This window comes from Oryza sativa, chromosome 8 (assembly GCF_034140825.1).
Source record: "Oryza sativa Japonica Group chromosome 8, ASM3414082v1".
In the NCBI taxonomy this organism is placed as follows: Eukaryota; Viridiplantae; Streptophyta; class Magnoliopsida; order Poales; family Poaceae; genus Oryza; species Oryza sativa.
Window position 1 is genome coordinate 11,154,703 of NC_089042.1, and position 17,006 is coordinate 11,171,708.

General features: G+C 49.2%; 1 protein-coding gene across 1 annotated transcript; it reads left to right on the plus strand.

The window, feature by feature from the left end:
* The first annotated feature begins 5,357 nt into the window (after positions 1-5,357).
* On the plus strand, positions 5,358-10,817 carry LOC4345167 (alpha-soluble NSF attachment protein 2). Its single transcript, XM_015795289.3, has 9 exons — positions 5,358-5,640; positions 6,519-6,568; positions 6,658-6,730; positions 8,098-8,177; positions 8,330-8,481; positions 9,629-9,788; positions 9,862-9,909; positions 10,094-10,174; positions 10,493-10,817. The coding sequence occupies exons 1-9, from the start codon at positions 5,496-5,498 to the stop codon at positions 10,571-10,573; spliced, it is 870 nt and encodes a 289-aa protein (XP_015650775.1). The 5' UTR covers positions 5,358-5,495; the 3' UTR covers positions 10,574-10,817.
* The last annotated feature ends 6,189 nt before the right edge of the window (positions 10,818-17,006 follow it).

The following is a 17,006-nucleotide window of genomic DNA, read 5'->3' on the forward strand; positions in this document are numbered from 1 at the left end:
GACGTGACTATCCGCTGCTTCGGGGCGGCGGGGGCTGATGTGTCAAGCCTCTCGTCGCCGCCCCCGGGCTTGGACGCAGCAGCGAGGTGGTCCGCGCGCTGCTCCATGCAAGCGAGCGCGACTTTCAGGTCGCCATGGACAGAGATGGGGCCACCGGGGCCCGGCATCTTCATCTGGAGGTAGGCGTAGTGGACCGCCGCCATGAACTTCACCAACGCGGGCCTTCCCAGGACCGCGTTGTAGGGCAGACTGAGGTCCGCCACATCGAAGTTCACCCGCTCCGTGCGGAAGTTGGCTGATCCACCAAAGGTGACCGGGAGGTCGATATGACCTAGCGGCCAAGTGTGCCCCGGCGTCACGCCGATAATCGGTTGGGACGGCTGGAGCACCATCCCCGGGGCCTTGATGGCATCAAAAGCCGCGGGGGAAATGATGTTGAGGGCCGCTCCCCCATCTATGAGGACACGCCCCAACTTCACGTTGCAAACGGTGGGAGAAACCACCATCGCAATCTGCCCTCCCCGGGCAACGCACGGCGGGTGGTCGGACTGGTCAAAAGTGAGGGCAACTTCCGACCACCGCGCCCGGCGCGTCGCCTCATGAGTAGGGGCAGCGGCCAGAAGCTCTCGCTTCATGGCCTTGAGGCTCCGGCGAGAAACGTGCGCACACGCTCCTCCATCGACAGTGGCTATGGTAGCCCCAGGCTCTTGGAAACCTAGGTCATTATCGCCATCATCGATGTCCTCGGCGGGGGCCTTCTGCTTGGCCTCACTTCGCCGACGGACGGAAGGAACCGCCGGGGACTTGCCTTCCCGGCGCTCCTGCCTCCTCTCCTCCTCCCACTTCCTTGTCCGCTCAGCCAAGCTTTTGACTGCGCGACAGTCCGCAAGGTCATGGAGGGAGGTGTTGTGGACGGTGCACCACTTGCCGGCAGGGCGCTCCTTGCTGGGAACGCTGGCCTCCTTCTTTTTGTCGCTCGCAGGCCTCCCCTTTCGGGTGGCCCGTGAAGCGCCCTCGACGGCGAGGACATGACCCTCGTCGTCGGAACGGACTGACCTCTTCTTCCTCCTCCTGTCACGCCGTCCTGACTGAGCGGCGGATCCGGGGGCGGCCGAAGCTGCCACTCCGGAACCGGAGGGGTTCCAAGTCCAGGCCTCCTCCTTGCGAGCCACTCAGTCCGCGAGCTGAAAAAGCTCTGCGGTAGTCTGGGGCTCTTTGGAGGCGATCTTTTCGAGCATGCGGTTGTGCCGCACACCCCCCCTGAACGCGTAGATTACTGCGTGTGCAGGGATGCATGGGATGGTATTGCGGACTTGACAAAACCGCTGTATGTACGATCGAAGCGACTCATCGTCCCTTCGCTGTACAGCGTGCAAGTCCGCTTCCTCACCGGGGCGCGGATACGTGCCTTGGAAGTTCATGGTGAACTGCTGGCACAAATCCTCTCAGGAGTGGACAGACGCGGGTGGCAAGTTCATTAACCAACCCCGTGCTTGCCCCTTCAGGGCCATGGGAAAGAAATTCGCCATGACCCTGTCGTCACCCCCGGCGGCCTCAATCCCGGTCGTGTAGACCTGGAGAAACTCGGTGGGGTTGACACTCCCATCATACTTCTCGGTGATGGTGGGCCGGAACCTTGGGGGCCAACGGACATTCCGAAGACTCGCCACAAAGGCTCTACAGCCGACACCACCAGCCGGGGGCACGGAGGGCTGGTCCTCACGTCCATGTCGAGGTGACACTCTGGACGAAGAGGCGCCCTCCGTTGCGCGGGGAGTACTTCGGTCATTACGCCGGCGCTCGAGGCTGGCGCGGGCGCCCTGCTCCCTACGCAGATCTTCTCGGGTCGAAGGAGTCGATGAGGGAGTGGCTACCGAACGGCGAACAGCGGCTGCTGCTCGTCGTGCCCTTCGTCTTGACGACGCGGAGCCAGTGGTAGCAGCACCAGAGGTCTTGGTGGCGGAGGACCGCCCACCAGCATCTAGGCGCTGCCGCGCCGTCATGACCAATTTGGCCACGTCGTCCAGCCATCGTTGGGCTGGAGATTCCGGGTCAGGGACGACAGGCGGGTGGCGTAAGAGCGCGCCCGCAGCTTGGAGCGCGCCCTGGGGCGTGCTGCCGTCGCCGTAGACGAGGAGGCGACGCTCCCCATCTCGCCGTTCTCCTCCATCGCCCGCGATCGGTGAAGCCGCGGATCTTTCGACCCTTTCGAGCGCCTCCCCCTGCTTAGGACTTTGGCGAGGAGGGGGCGGTGGAGTACGAGCTCGACGGCGTGGATTCGGCTCCCCGTCGTCGCCGCTCACACTCGGAGAGAGGTCGTGCACCTTTGCTTGCTCGGCCATTAGGCTGAACAAGAAAAGCTTGGCGCCCACGGAGGAGTACGAGAGCTCAGAAAACACACGCTGAGCCCCCTACCTGGCGCGCCAGATGACGGAGCTCGTGGCCCCTCACCGGGAGACCGCACAGGCCCCCCTTTGCCGGTTCGGCCGGGGGCTCAGGGTGATGATCTCAAGCTCTCTCTGTAGATGATGGAAAGATCGCGACCTCTCAAGAGAACATGAAACACAAGCGATGTATACAGGTTCGGGCCGCTGAGAAGCGTAATACCCTACTCCTGTGTTTTGGTGGATCTGTATATGGAGGAGCTACAAAGTGTGAGCCGTCCTCTCCCTCCTTCTAGACTCTGAATCTGGAAAGAATCCACCTTCTTCTCTATGGGCAAGGTCCTCCTTTTATACTTCAAGGGGATACCACATGCACCCCTCCCTTTCCAAACTGGACTTTTCTTCTTTACATAAATGGACGGAGATTTGCACGGTCGTCCTCCGAACATCCTCCTGACGGGACGGCACATACCTACCTCCACTTCTGCCAGAGGCGGGCACGTCGTGGGAAGGTGGCTGTGTGCTGACGACATGAGCAGTGTCAGACCGGTCACAAATCGGTCATTCTTGTCCACCACACGTCGGCTCAGCAACGTGCATGTTTGCCCTTCTTCAAACAACATCTTGCTTGTAATGGTTAGGATGAAGCCTGGCATATATCGATCGGGGCTAACGTGTCATCTCTGGGATGTAACACGCTAGCTCCAGCCGGGGACGAGTGCCTAGGAGCTCTCGTCTAGACGGGATGGGGCGAAGCATGCGTCTGACCGCCTGTCGCCACCTAACCCGCAATTTGACCGGTCTGTGACTGGTCACAGACCGGATAATCGAGTGCACTGCACTGCACTTCGTGCGGCGTGACACGCTTAGCCGAGGCGCAATAAATGCGGTTAGGTGAGCCCTGCTGTGCTCACCTAACCCATACACGTGGAGTAGAAAACGCGAGGGGTCGGGGCGCCTCGGCCCTCGGGGGCGAGGCTGGAGTGGCCCGACCCCTCCCCCCTCGGGGAGACCAAGAGGTGGGCGCACACATCACCCTCGGGCCCGACGTCCCCCGAGGGTGCCAGGCCACGTGGGCGATTGTGTCTGCCTCAAGCCTCGAGTCATGATACTCCCGGTCCTATGTCACCGACACTAAGAATATAAGTATATAACACTCTACCAATCAAATAATAACTGGAAGCATTTTGAGTAGTACCTATGGACCCCGTAGGAGAACACACAATCTCGTAGAGGCGAAAACTCGGATGAAACAAAGATGGCGGAGAAGAACGAAGGAACTGAGCTTTTGTGGATTGAAGGCACATCATAATAAGTGAATGACGACGATGATTTCGCGTAACGGACACCGGGAGTAACTGTGTTAATGGCAGCCATCAAGGACCTCGTTGGTGAGCGTGGAGAAAGAATCGCCGGGGAGGGGGAGGCGGAGGAGAAGCGGCGCACGCAGGGGGTGGGGCAACTTGGGGCGCCCCCGGGGTGTGTGTGTGTGTGTGGGGGGGAGGAGTGGAGGGGTGTGGGGCGGAGGAGAAGCGGCGCTGGCAGAGGTGGAGGAGAAGCGGCGCCGGTAGAGTGCGCCAGAGATTGGGGAAACGCGGCGCGGCGATGACGCGATCTCGGCCCAGGAGAGGAAGCGAGGGCGTCGGCGGCGGGCCCGCGCCTGGCACGCGCGCGATGGAGGAAGCGAGGGCGTTTGGCGGCGGGCCCGCGCTGGCGCGCGCGCGATGGGGAGAGGAACCGAGCACGCGCGATGGGGAGAGGAAGAAGCACGCGCGCGTGATGGGGAGACCTGGCGGCGGCGGGGACAACAAATCGGTGGCGGAGGGATGTGCGTGATGGATTGCGATCCAACGGCTGGTGAGGATTCGATCGAACGGCTGAAAAAAAAAGGGTGACGTGGCTTAACTACAGCTCAGGAAAATCCCTAATAACTACACTAAGTGGGGATCAATTGTATAGTATTATAGGATACCTAGGTGTGGCCTCCGCTGTGGGTTGTATGGTATAAATGTCTTGTTCTTACATGGCATCTAGGGCTTCTGAAATGATGAATCCACATTGTAATGGCTTAAGGCCATGGTCAACGCTCCACGCTAGAGCATGGTCTCACCCTGCCCGAGGCGAATACTTGCACCAGCTCCACTAGGACTGCATCCTAGGAGAGCCGCGTGACCCATAGCAGAGTATCACGTGGTTTTGTCAGACTTGTGGCGAGGAAAGGGCGAGGAGCCGCGTTGGGGAGAGGCCTCCCCTATAGCCGTTGCCTCGCGCCGTTGTGGAAAACTAACTCCCGCGCCAGGGAAGAAGATGGTGAGAGGGTGGACGCGGGAGAAGAGGACCTACTCGGAAAGCTTCGCCGCCTTGAGCACCGCCGCGTCGATCTGCCACCGCTGCCCTGTCGATCCATCGTTGCCACGTCGATCCGCACCTCCGTCACCCCCCGCGTTGATCCGCACCTCCGCTGCCTCACCTCGAGCCGGCGCCGCTGAAGAGAGAGGAGAGTGGCGGCGCCGCCGGGAAGGGGAGAGGCCGTGTCGGGGAGGATAGTGGCGGCTCCGCTAGAGAGGGGATGCGCCGGGAAGGGAGAGGGAGAGAGGAGTCGGGGCGAGAAGTGAGGGAGAAGGAAAGGGAGGAGGTGGCTTCTGATTTTGAGGGTCTATTAGTAAAATGTTGAACTTACATGTGAATAAAGAAAACATGAGGATTTAAATTCAAAAGCAACTAACTGACAGGGGCTGACACACAAAAATACCATGTTGCCGTAGCTTGCTTTGGGGTGAAGATCATTCACAGGTATGGTTTCATCTGGCATCTTCTTTACTGTGGCTATAGGTTCCATGACTCGGCCATGCCCTAGCCGATCCTCCACGTGTGCTCCTCTCCCCACTTGTCACCCGCACGACCGGCGGTGGGCCCCACAGGCACCGACCCGGCCCGGCCCAATAAACCGGAGAACTCACCAGGAAGGCATCCACAACCTCCTCTCCTCTTCTCGCCTTCTCCGCTTCTCCCTTCCCATCTGCTGCTCGCGAATCTCCTCGTCGTCGTCGTCGTCGTCGTCGTCTCCTCGCCGCCGGGAGAAGCGCAGGGCGGAGCGCGGAGGCGGAGGCGATGGGGGACCACGAGGCCCGCGGGGATGACTTCGAGAAGAAGGCGGAGAAGAAGCTCTCCGGGTGGGGGATCTTCGGCTCCAAGTACGAGGACGCCGCCGACCTCTTCGACAAGGGGGCCAACTCCTTCAAGCTCGCCAAGAACTGTGAGTCCCCCCACTCCCAGACGGGTTCCTTCCTCCCCAATCCAACCCCCCCTCGCGCGCTGCTCCGATCGATCGGCGTAGGGGCGATTTGTGGTTCGTTTTCCTGTGAGATCTGCGGCTCGATCGGGCGATGGGGTCGCCGGGTTTGGCATCATCCTGCTTGGTGTGGGGTTAGGACTGGATCTTTGGCTGCGGATCTAGCAACCTGCCGCGTAATTTGGCGCGATCCTTTGATGCGCGAGGCGTGGTTGGATTAGTGAGGCGCGGTTTTAGGGGATCTTTTGTAATCGCAAAGGAGGAGTAGGTTGATTGTTGTTTTGTTAGCGGATGTTATCGGATTTGATCCCAAAATATACGCAGATGGTGGCGTCTTATCGGTTACTGTTAAGACACTATTTGGCAATGATGCAAGATGAACTGAAAATTATATGCTGAACTTAATTCCATGAATCAATCGACATATGCAACTGTTGTTTAATCCATTGTTTCAAACTAACAATAGGGTGTGTTCATTAGACTTAAGGTTCTTGCATGGGATGCAACTCAAACTAACAATAAACTCTTAACTGGTATCTAATCCAAATACAAGTCTCTATGTCTTAATGTGCATTGTTGGACGTTAGAAACGATGTAGCGGTCTGGTCTAACATGATGGATATATAGTGTTGTTATAGTACATCATGACTCTTTTGCTTACATTCGACCTGCATCTTTCCAGTTTGTTCTTTTAGCATTTGCATGTCTGATAATTTTTTGTCGTGATAAACTCAAGCATTTATTTCACTATATTGTAGTAAGATGGTTTAGTTACTACTTTTGTCTTTGAGAGAACACACCCTTATTCTTGCAATAATTATAACCTTTTTTTTTTGTTGCAGGGAGCAGAGCTGCACAAGTGTACATCAAGATTGCTAACTGCCATTTGAAGGTTGCCTTTTATTTGGTCTATCAGTTTGTCAACTTCATTGCACGGCAATCGAATATGATACTTATTCTGCTTGTTCCTTTTCTGAACAGGGTGACAGTAAGCATGAAGCTGCCTCAGCTTATGTCGAGGCGGCAAATTGCTATAAAAAGTTCTCTCCTCAAGGTACTTTCTACAACTTCAAGCATGAGCGCATCTTTAATTTCTGTGATTTTTTATCCTTCTCTCTACAATCACCATTCAGTTGCACATTGCTAAATTAAAATCTGTTAGATTAAAGTTGTATTTGACATAGAATTCTTGCTTCTGTTTCATATACAACTTTAGCGGTTAATTGGCGCTGTTATAATAATCTAGACACCTATGACATAGATCTATCATTTTTCCTCCAATTAACATGTAATTTATAGTTCCTGAGAGTGAACGAAGTTGCTCCTTTTAGCATTCTCTTAGTAAGATAGTTAGATAGACGTGAAACAGTATGTTGCACTGTTTCTCTTCTCATTTGAGTACGGAACATGTGGTTCACTTATGTTGTACTTACAAGATGGGTACCCCGTGTGTTACTGCGGGAGAATTGTGTGATAATATAATATATATGAATTCTAAAATTTTCTTTCTTATCTACTATATAATTTTTTTTCATGTTTTTATATATTTTTGTACCTTTATCAAATATCCGAAAGTTATAAATGATTGGGTTGTAAGGTGTGCCTTCTGGGGGAAAGAGATGTAATTTGCACCTTGATGAATCATCCAAATGCTAAAACAAATTGAGGTGATGTGAATAGAAGCAATTTACACCTTTGATGAATCATCCAAAGGCTAAAAACAAGTGAGGTGATGTGGTTTCATGAGAGAAGAGAGAATTAGCATATTAACTACATTTAGTGGGGATGAACTTTATAGATATATAGGATTCTGATCTGATAAGAACTGTTCCCTTTCAACCTGTGTTAGCAATAGAATTTTTTAATTCTGTATTCATAATGACAAGTAAAATTTTTGTTGAATTTAAATCTATGGAATGGAGATTTATTTGTTGCATTCTAATCTGACTAACTCAAAACATGTAGTCTACTTTTCATGGTTCTAAAATTTCACTGGGCATTTGTGATGATATAGCAAAAACTAGACTTTTTGCTATCACTTGCTATTGAAAACTTGCTATGCCCCATAAAACAGGGAGATTAAAGGACTAATAAGGTGATTAAGCATAAATACCAGCATATCTTGTTTGAATCTAAAATTTAATGTAGTGACAGTGTGTTTGTTTTGAAGGACTACAGTTTGGGAGATTCAAATTGATTATTTTTAATGAGCCTATATTGCTTCTCTAACATTAAGTCATTTAAACAATTAAAAATAGTGAAATTTAATAGTACAATTTCATTTCAGTTACATATCCTTGACCACCTATGCTTCTTAGTCTTTCTGTGATTTGATTTGTGTTTGATTTCTCCCTGTAAAAATATATTTACGTCAGAATGGTAGATAGCTGCCTTTATTAACATCGAGTCCATTCTATGCAGAGGCTGCACAAGCGCTAAACCAGGCTGTTGATCTTTTCTTGGAAATTGGTAGATTGAACATGGCTGCAAGATATTGTAAGGTGAAGTATCATTTCATTTTTCTATGCAAAAAGATTATTATTTCAATAATGATTGGTATGCCTGGATGATGACTTGTTTCAAAATGAAGCACCATTTTTTTCCATTTGGAATCTGTCATGCTGATGGTGGTGACAACTTTATGCATCTTCAGGACATTGGTGAGATATATCATCAAGAACAAGATTTAGAGAAGGCTTCAGATTACCTGGAAAAATCGGCTGATCTTTTTGACAGTGAGGGGCAATCATCTCAATCAAACAGTATCAAGCAGAAAGTTGCAGAAATTGCTGCTCAGTTGGAACAGTAAGATCCAACTTAATTAGGTTCATAGCAATTTTCTAATTTTTAATCTATTCTACGAGGATTTGTTTCAAACATGGTATGTTAATTAAGCTGCCAAAGTTGATATGAATGCTTTATCTCAATGAAGCCTGCAACCCTGCACCATGCCCCTTCCTTTTTCATTACTTTAACAACAAATAAACAGCTAGTTTGACTTGTACATTAGTCTTGCGTATTGCGTGGTCTATATTTCCTGTGGGTGATGTGATAGCATTTTCTCGTTTATCGACCTCTTCAGTGTTTTGTTGTATCTCTTGACTTTTTTATTTTTTTATTGCTGTATTCATACGGTGGTAGTTGCTGAATATTTTATTAACATCTGAGTCATCCCAGTTAGATTGAGGGTGAAATACTGCAGAATAGCTGGTCAAAAGAAAGACCACATTGGTACTTCAGGAACTATAGGAATTGGTTTATTCTGCATTGCAGGCAGAAGAAACTCTTACCTCACCCATTAAATCTAATCTCCTTAAGTATAGTGTTTTGCCACTAACGAACTTGATAATACTGCATGTAGTCTGGACTAAGTGATCTTATGCATGAATAGTGAACTACTTGATGCTGAATAAAACAACTAATCTTATCCCTAGGCGAGCCTGTAGGTGTTGGCCAGCTTCTGGTGGTGTTGTTATGCACAAAGTTTAAATGTGACAGGGTTCAATACATGGTTGGAACAGATTAGCACAGTATAGGAGACATGGTTTCTGGGATGTGTTCTGAGAGGAAATAAAGCGCTCTTCAAATTACTATTTTATTGTCTCATCTAACCCCACTACCACTCAAGTTGCAATTCATATGACACCAACTTGCATTCCATTTATGGTGCAAAATTAGGCAGAAATTCTGTACTCCATGGAAAACTACACATCCTAAAGCTTGATTTCCTTGTTTTCTAACGGATTGATGCAGATGTGGGCTTTGATTCTACTGACGGATTGGTGCAGATCTTCCCATTCTCTGTTGTAGTTCTTTTTCCTTGTTTTGGTTTCTGTTAGTAACTTCTGTTCTTAATATGTGTTTGTTAGGCAAATTAACATCATGAAATAATTAACATGAAACAAGTAAATCTTTGTTTTTGAGATGGTAACTCGTTCATATTTTATTTCAGATACCAGAAGGCAAATGAGATATTTGAAGCAATTGCTCGCCAACAAATCAACAATAATCTTCTTAAGTACAGTGTCAGAGGTATTCTCCTCAACGCAGGCATTTGTCAGCTATGCAGAGGTGATGTTGTTGCTATCACAAATTCAATGGAGCGATATCAGGTGTGTACTATTTTGTTAAATCTTAGTGGTATTATCATTGTCATCTTTCTAATGATGTTTAACTATGTTGCAGGATATTGACCCAACATTCTCGGGGACACGAGAATACAAGCTTTTATCTGTATGATACAGTGCTTATTCCTTCTCTTTGCACACTTTTTTCACTCCTTGTATTCATTGCATGCCAGGCTTTATAAGCAATATTTTTGCACTAGTGAACATGAAGTGTTAGGTCATTACTCTATATAGTAAACGTAACTATATTCTTTGAAGGAGCTTCTGGGTCTGAATATTTTTTTCTGCAGGATCTTGCTGCAGCTATGGAGGAAGGAGATGTTGCCAAGTTCACTGATGCCATTAAGGAATTTGACAGCATGACACGTCTGGTATGTTCAGTTGGTGGATGACTTGTCTATGATATTGCAATCCAGTAAGCCCGTGCTACATAAAAGTATAAAAATAAGCAACCTAAACCACATTCGCTAGGCTCAAGCTGCACCAACTGATGTATGGATATTCAGCCATGTTGATAACATTTTCTATGATGAGTCATGTATTGCTTCTGCTGTACAAGTTTGCATACATCTTTTCACTGGTTGCTGTTGGCATTGTTATTTCAAATAGTGCTTCAGAAGTGATATTGTGCACGAGATCTGCTTATGTGTTATCTAGTTTCTCATTTATATACCTGATACTTATTTCAGGACCCCTGGAAAACAACCCTCCTCCTCAGGGCAAAGAATGAGCTGAAGAAAAAGGAGGATGACGAGGATGATCTAACCTAAGTTTTGTTGTAAAGCTCGTTTCATGCTTAATATGGTTGCCTCCTTTGCATTCTGGAGGCTCCATGTTCCATATGATGAGCATGAGAGCTGTCGTTTGCCCTGTTGTATAGAACTCCTTCCAGCTATCATATTGGATGTTTGGTTGCCCTGGTTCTTTTCTGGCCACCACCTGATTTGCCGTCAGTGTTTAAACTAGTACCCTACGTGTGTTGCTGATACCTTATATTATAACATGTTTGTTTCACCTGCTTTCGTCATGATATTTATTCATGCACTTTACACACCAACGTCGTTGAATTCATGGTGGAACTGGCAGTAATTGGTACCTTACCCAACTAATTCCGCTCTTTTTTTACTTTGCTGACAGTAATTGGTAGCCTCCTAATGCATATATCGTTGCTTTTTTAATGTCACGCCCTAAAGTTCCCCTTTCCAGCTTTAAAATTTGTAAAATAAATCGTTCGAAGAAATTGTTCTTTTTAACCTAGAGCTAATTCCTCAAATTAATAAATGCATTTAATAATCAAATTCGGCGTGGTGGAATTTCTCTTGAGTTCCCCATGTTCCAATACATTAACAGGAATTAGTGGTGGAACCTAGAGCTAATTCCTCAAATTAATAAATGCATTTAATAATCAAATTCGGCGTGGTGGAATTTCTCTTGAGTTCCCCATGTTCCAATACATTAACAGGAATTAGTGGTGGAATTTTTCTTGAGTTCCCCATGTTCCAATACATTAACAGGAATTTTAGTGGAATTTTTAGAGCCTTGGAAATAATTTTAACCAATTAAAATAAGCGCAGTGCAATATTAAATCCCTGGGAAAATCCTTTTTACCTTTTCTTTTTCCTCCTTTTTCCTTTTCTTGGGCCGTCGGCCCAGTCCACCCCGCCGCTGCGCGCCTCTTCTCCTTGTGGGCTGGCCCAAGCCACCCCTCCCTCTTCCCAGGACACCGACAGGTGGGCCCCACCTGTCGGGGTCGTCCCCTTCCTCCGGCCGCCCGCCCCCATGTCGCCACCACCGCCGAAACCGCCGCACCCCGCCCCCTCGGGCCACGTCGGCCCCGCCGCGCGCGCGCCCCGCCTTTCCCGCGTCCACCTCCCTCTCTCGCTCGCGCCCGCGTCACGAGATGGCCGGGATTCAAATCTCTCTCTCTCTCCCCACCTCCAACCTCCCACGTCGCCGGCGAAATCGGGAGCACCCCAGCCACGTCCACCTCCCCCTCCGCCTATAAAATGTTCCCAGTGTCCCCCTCTCTCGTTTTTCGCTTTCGCCAAGCTTCCCCGTGCCCTCCTTTGCTCCCGCGCCGCTTCACCCATCACCGCCGCCCTCCTGCCGCGCTTCGGCCGTCGCTAGCCGTCGCTAGCCACCGCGCCGAGCCTCACCGTCGACGCCGCCGCGTTCACCATACCGTGGGCCGTCGCGTCCGCCATCCGCCCGGCCAAATCCACCATCGGGGCCCGCTTCTCCCCACACGCCGGTGAGTACCACCATTGCCGCCGCCTTCGGCCATGGTTTCCGGCTGCCGTAGACCACCCCTCTCTCTCTAATCCCTCCCATTTTGTTCCCTAGGAGGTCCCGGAGATCGTCCGCCCATCGCCGTCGTCCTCCCGTCATTCACCGTCGTCTCCTCTCGCGCCGGCCAACCTCGGTGAGAAACTCCCCTCCTCCCTCCTGTGTGCGCCGTCGTCCTCCGCGCGCGCACCGTCGTCTTCGGCCGCCGCCGCCGCTTTCGGCCGTCGCCGCCGCCTCCCGCGCCGCCGCTTGCCGTCGCCGGTGGCCGCGTGCGCGCCGTCGCCGCTGCTCGCCATGATCGGCTGACCGGCGTGAAGCCGAGCTGAGCCCGGTCGGCGCCTCCCTCTCCCTTCCCCTATTGAGCCGCTGCCGGTGGGGCCCGCCTGCCAGCCGCCCCCCTCCCTCTCTTAGTGCCGCTGACCAGTGGGGCCCGCATGTCGGCGCCGCTCCCCCCTGGATGACGCCAGCCCTGGGATTTATTGCGCAATAAATAATTAAGGACTTTTTCTTTATTAGTAAAAATACAGTTTATCTTCTAAAATTCTTCCAGGGCTGGCGTTTAAGTCCATTCAAGTCTCAGTAAATTCATAAAAATCCCTAGAATCCATTAAAAATGGTTTTGTTTCCTGTTTCAGTAGTCTTATAGCATGTTTTGCTTGTGTGTTTTGTTTGTCGCGTAGATTTCGGCCGTTTCGTCGATCCGCGATTGCTTGAAGAAGTTGCTGTGGTCTCATCAGTGCGAGAGCAAGGCAAGTCATGCTTTACATTTGATCATATTGTACCCAATTTACAAACACCCTGCATTTCTATCAAATGTTGCACTCTTTTACAATGTCATATGGGATGGGTCCTATTACTCAGCCATACATTGTTTACCTTATGCCATTGATAACTTGGGTATCAAAATGATTAGATATTGGTTTAGGAAATGCTTAGCCATGCTTAGTTCTACTAGTACACAAAAAGAGAATCTCATTAAAGCATAGACTTTGATCATTGGCAATAGCTTTGGATTAGTGCCACCGTAATGGTGTTGGCTTATTAAAATACACTACATGGTGGGCTGTGGGTGCATGGTTTTATCAGTTGTGCCCATGGCGATTAAGGACCGGTTCACGGGAAACCCTGGAAGAATTTATCGTGCTTACCACAAGCCAGCGTGGGCAACGGCTGGGCTTGTAGTGTAGCTTTTCTCTAGCCGACGTACCCAAGCGAGGGTGGGCGTGATGGAGTTGGGTCGGCCGGAGTGTCCGGTTGATCGGCTTCCGGATTCAGTGCGGCACGAAAGGGGGGCTGCCCGTTGCCTGCTGGGGACGGGGGCGAACCCTAAGGTGTGGTGCGATCGGTTAGAGGGAGTTATGCGAAGGGTCCTGTCACGGCCTCTTTCCGGTATGTCGTGGTGGCATGTCGGCGCACGGAAACGTGTCGTGGGGCTGTCTTGTGGGTACAGTTGTACACCTCTGATCAGAGTAAAACTATTCGAATAGACGTGCCCGCGGTTATGGGCGGTCGACCAGATTCACCGTGATTAGTCTCACCCCTAGTTTAGCTTAATGAACTGGTGTAGTTCAGGTGGTTGGTTGGGCCTGTTGCAACGTGGTGTAGCGTTGGACAGTGACTGGTTAATATTGCTTAATTACTACAACTGTTTTTACTGTTTTCAACTACTGGTTTTAAATGCCTTCTTTATGCAAATGAACCCCGTAGCCTCCTTTGGTTATATCCTGCATCATACCTCCTCTTCCAGTATGACTTGCTGAGTACAGTGGGTAGTACTCAGTCTTGCTCTCTTTTCCCCCACACCAGAGTTGAAGTTCTTCTCAGTTGGAGCCATCTTAGAGAGGTTGGTTCCGTCGCCGCCGTCAAGGATTGCCTGTGGAATGGAGTCGCCCTGCTGATGAAGTCAAGCTTCCCGGTTTAGCTCGCTTTTATCTTTTCCGCTGCATTTGTAATCTTTTATATTTTTGTAAGACTTGGATCTGTATGTCAACAATTGTCGTTTGTGTACCCTGGCTGGTCCTGGACAGGGGTTTAATACACATTCAGCTTAGAAATTCTGGTTTGTGAATTTCTGGGCGTGACAAGTTGGTATCAGAGCCGACCTTGACCGTAGGACAAGCCAACTGGAAAACCTAAGAGCCCTCTGAACCCCTTTTCATATGCATATGCCTTTTTCACTTGGATTTGTTTCGGGAAACTTTGCGGTTTGATCTTTTGATTTTGGGAGAAAATCTTGGTCGCCTATTTAATCGGATCTCTTGACTAGGGATAGTCTAGGGTTTTAGCAAACCTTTATTTGGAATTTATTTGGCAGTCAGTCGGGAATTGTTAGGTGGTATGCATTAAGTTGTGTCTAGATTCGATGGGATGCAGTCTTTATGTGCATCATTATTATCATGCATTTATTTCATGCATTAAGTTATTGCTTAGTCAGTGTCATTAGTATCTTTTGGGTTGGGTTCATGAAAAAAAAAGTTCCATGCATAAAAATCATCATGCTTGGCTAGTTGTTTGAGTCATTTATTGCTTTGTTTGATTTGGATTTGAGCATGAGTTGATTCATATCCCTTGTCGACTTTAGATGTCAGACCTGTTCTTCAATCGCAAGCGTCGCTCCGAGCTTCAGAGTCGCCGCCTTTAGCCTTATTGTTTTCTTAGTTTTGGTTGCTTGCTAGTTTCTGTGTTTAGGTTTGTTGCTTGTGGGTTAGTCGGCGGTCAATATCAAGTGCCAGTGGTATGGCTGCCTTAATTAGGAGTTGTTTGTTTCCTTTTCAGTGTTTTAATCAAGATTAAGATAATTGCACTTAAATTTACAAGAAAGATTAGTTGCCGAGCCATCTGTTTTCTTCCTTTCTCTTATTTCTACCTATCCTCGTCCAGATGGTGAAGACAAGGAATGATCTCCGTGACCCCAACGACGCCAGTGGCAGCGAAGAGCAGACCGATGAAGCTCATACCAGTGGTGCACCTGGCAGCAGATCATCTCCACCGCCCGAGAACCCAACAATCACTCAGATGATGACAATGATGATTCAACAGATGCAGCAACATTACCATCAGATGTTGCAGCAGGCGCAACAGAACCAGCAGTTTGGTTCTCCACCCTCACATCTGTCCAAACTGTTAGACTTTCTCCGTATCCAGCCACCTACTTTCTCAAGCACCACCAACCCAATGGAGGCCAACGACTGGCTCCGTGCGATTGAGAAGAAACTGAACCTTCTGCAATGCAACGACCAAGAGAAGGTTCCTTTTGCTACACATCAGTTGCAAGGTCCCGCTTCTGCCTGGTGGGACAACTATGTGGTAACCCGTCCAGATGCAATGGAGGTTACATGGTCAGAGTTTTGTCAAGGCTTCAGGAAGGCACAGATTCCTGAAGGGATTATGGCACAACAGAAGAGAGAGTTTCGGGCGCTGCAACAAGGAACCAGAACAGTTACAGAGTACCTGCACGAGTTCAACCGCCTCACGTGCTACGCTCCTGAGGACGTGCGCATCGATGCTGAGAAGCAGGAGAAGTTTTTGTTTGGGCTCGATGATGAATTGACCAACCAGCTAATCTCCGGAGTCTATGAGGACTTTGAGAAGCTTGTGGACAAGGCTATCCGTCAGGAAGAGCAACGCAACAAAATGGACCGAAAAAGAAAGGCAGCTCAGATCAGCTTTCCTCAGGGGAACAATCAGAAGCCTCGCTTCATGACGGGACAGCTAGGTGGGCCTTCCACCCTGATCGTCTGTCAGCACCGTCCCTATCACCCGAGTAACTTTGACAACGACTACAACGGTGGCAGTCACAACAACAGTAAGCAGCACAACCACAACTCGACTCCATCCCCACTAATTGTCACAGCCAGATTTTCGTTTTAGGGTTTATAAATTATCTAATAAATTATTAATAGAATTTATATTAAATGTTCTTTAATTTACAAGTAAAGTTAAATGTGGGAAATAAAATTTCCTAAATTTAAAGCATGGATGGATTTAATTTTTATTAAATTCTCCATGATTAATTATACTCTGAAATTTTCTCGGATTTTTCGGAGCTCAATTCCTAAATGATACAGAGAACAGTTCAGTAATTATTTAATCATTAATGATCTAATTATAATTATGTTAAGTGCTTTTCTTGTTTAAAAATCCTTAATTTATAAATTGTTGTCTAAAAGGGAATTATTAGAAATGATCTTAAAAGCCTAGAAGAGAAGATCTAATTTTAATTTGTTAAATCTCAATATAAAAGTGGGCTAGATAAAATTTTGTTAAATACTTCTCTTGTTTCTATAGTTCATAGATTTTTCTGGGATTTATTTGAGCCAAGGAAGTATTTTTAATAAATGGAATTGCATTTCATGGATAATTTAAATGGAAAAAGGTTTTTAAAAGTCCTTTTTGGTTTTGGGCCGAAAGCCGGCCCAAACCGCTCTCTCTCTCCCTTGGCCCAGTCAGCCGCCCGCGCGCGCGCGTTCGCCCGCTGAGAGGTGGGGTTTACCTGTCAGGCTCGTCGTCTTCCTCTCGCCGAAACCCTAGCCGAGCTGCGCCGCCGCCGCCATTCCAAATCCGGTCGTCCCTTTCATTTTCCGGTGAAATTGATTGAGGGGAAAGGATCCCCGTGATCCACTCTACCTTTTCCCTTTTGGAAACATCGTCTAAATCGCTTTGGAAATCGCCGGATTTGAGTTCGATTCGGATCGATTTCTCTCCTCCGAACCCTAAACCTTCCTTCCCGTCGCCGGTCGCCGTGGGCCTTCGCCGCAGCTCCCTAGCCCTATAAATTGACCCCCGAGCTCCCCTCTACCCGCCGCCACCCTCGCCTTGGTCTCTCGTAGCCGGTAGAGCTCTAGCGCCGTGCCGCCTCGCGCCGCCGTCGTCGCCGCCGCTCCAGCCGTGCGCCGCCGTCGCTCCAGTCGTCGTCGT

What these genes read in the sequence shown, in the direction of transcription:
- LOC4345167 (XM_015795289.3), top strand. Translation starts at nt 5,496, where the DNA reads ATGGGGGACCACGAGGCCCGCGGGGATGACTTCGAGAAGAAGGCGGAG. An exon ending in ATTCAATGGAGCGATATCAG is followed by an intron (nt 9,789 to 9,861) that starts GTGTGTACTATT and finishes ACTATGTTGCAG; the next exon opens with GATATTGACCCAACATTCTC. An exon ending in TTGACAGCATGACACGTCTG is followed by an intron (nt 10,175 to 10,492) that starts GTATGTTCAGTT and finishes TACTTATTTCAG; the next exon opens with GACCCCTGGAAAACAACCCT.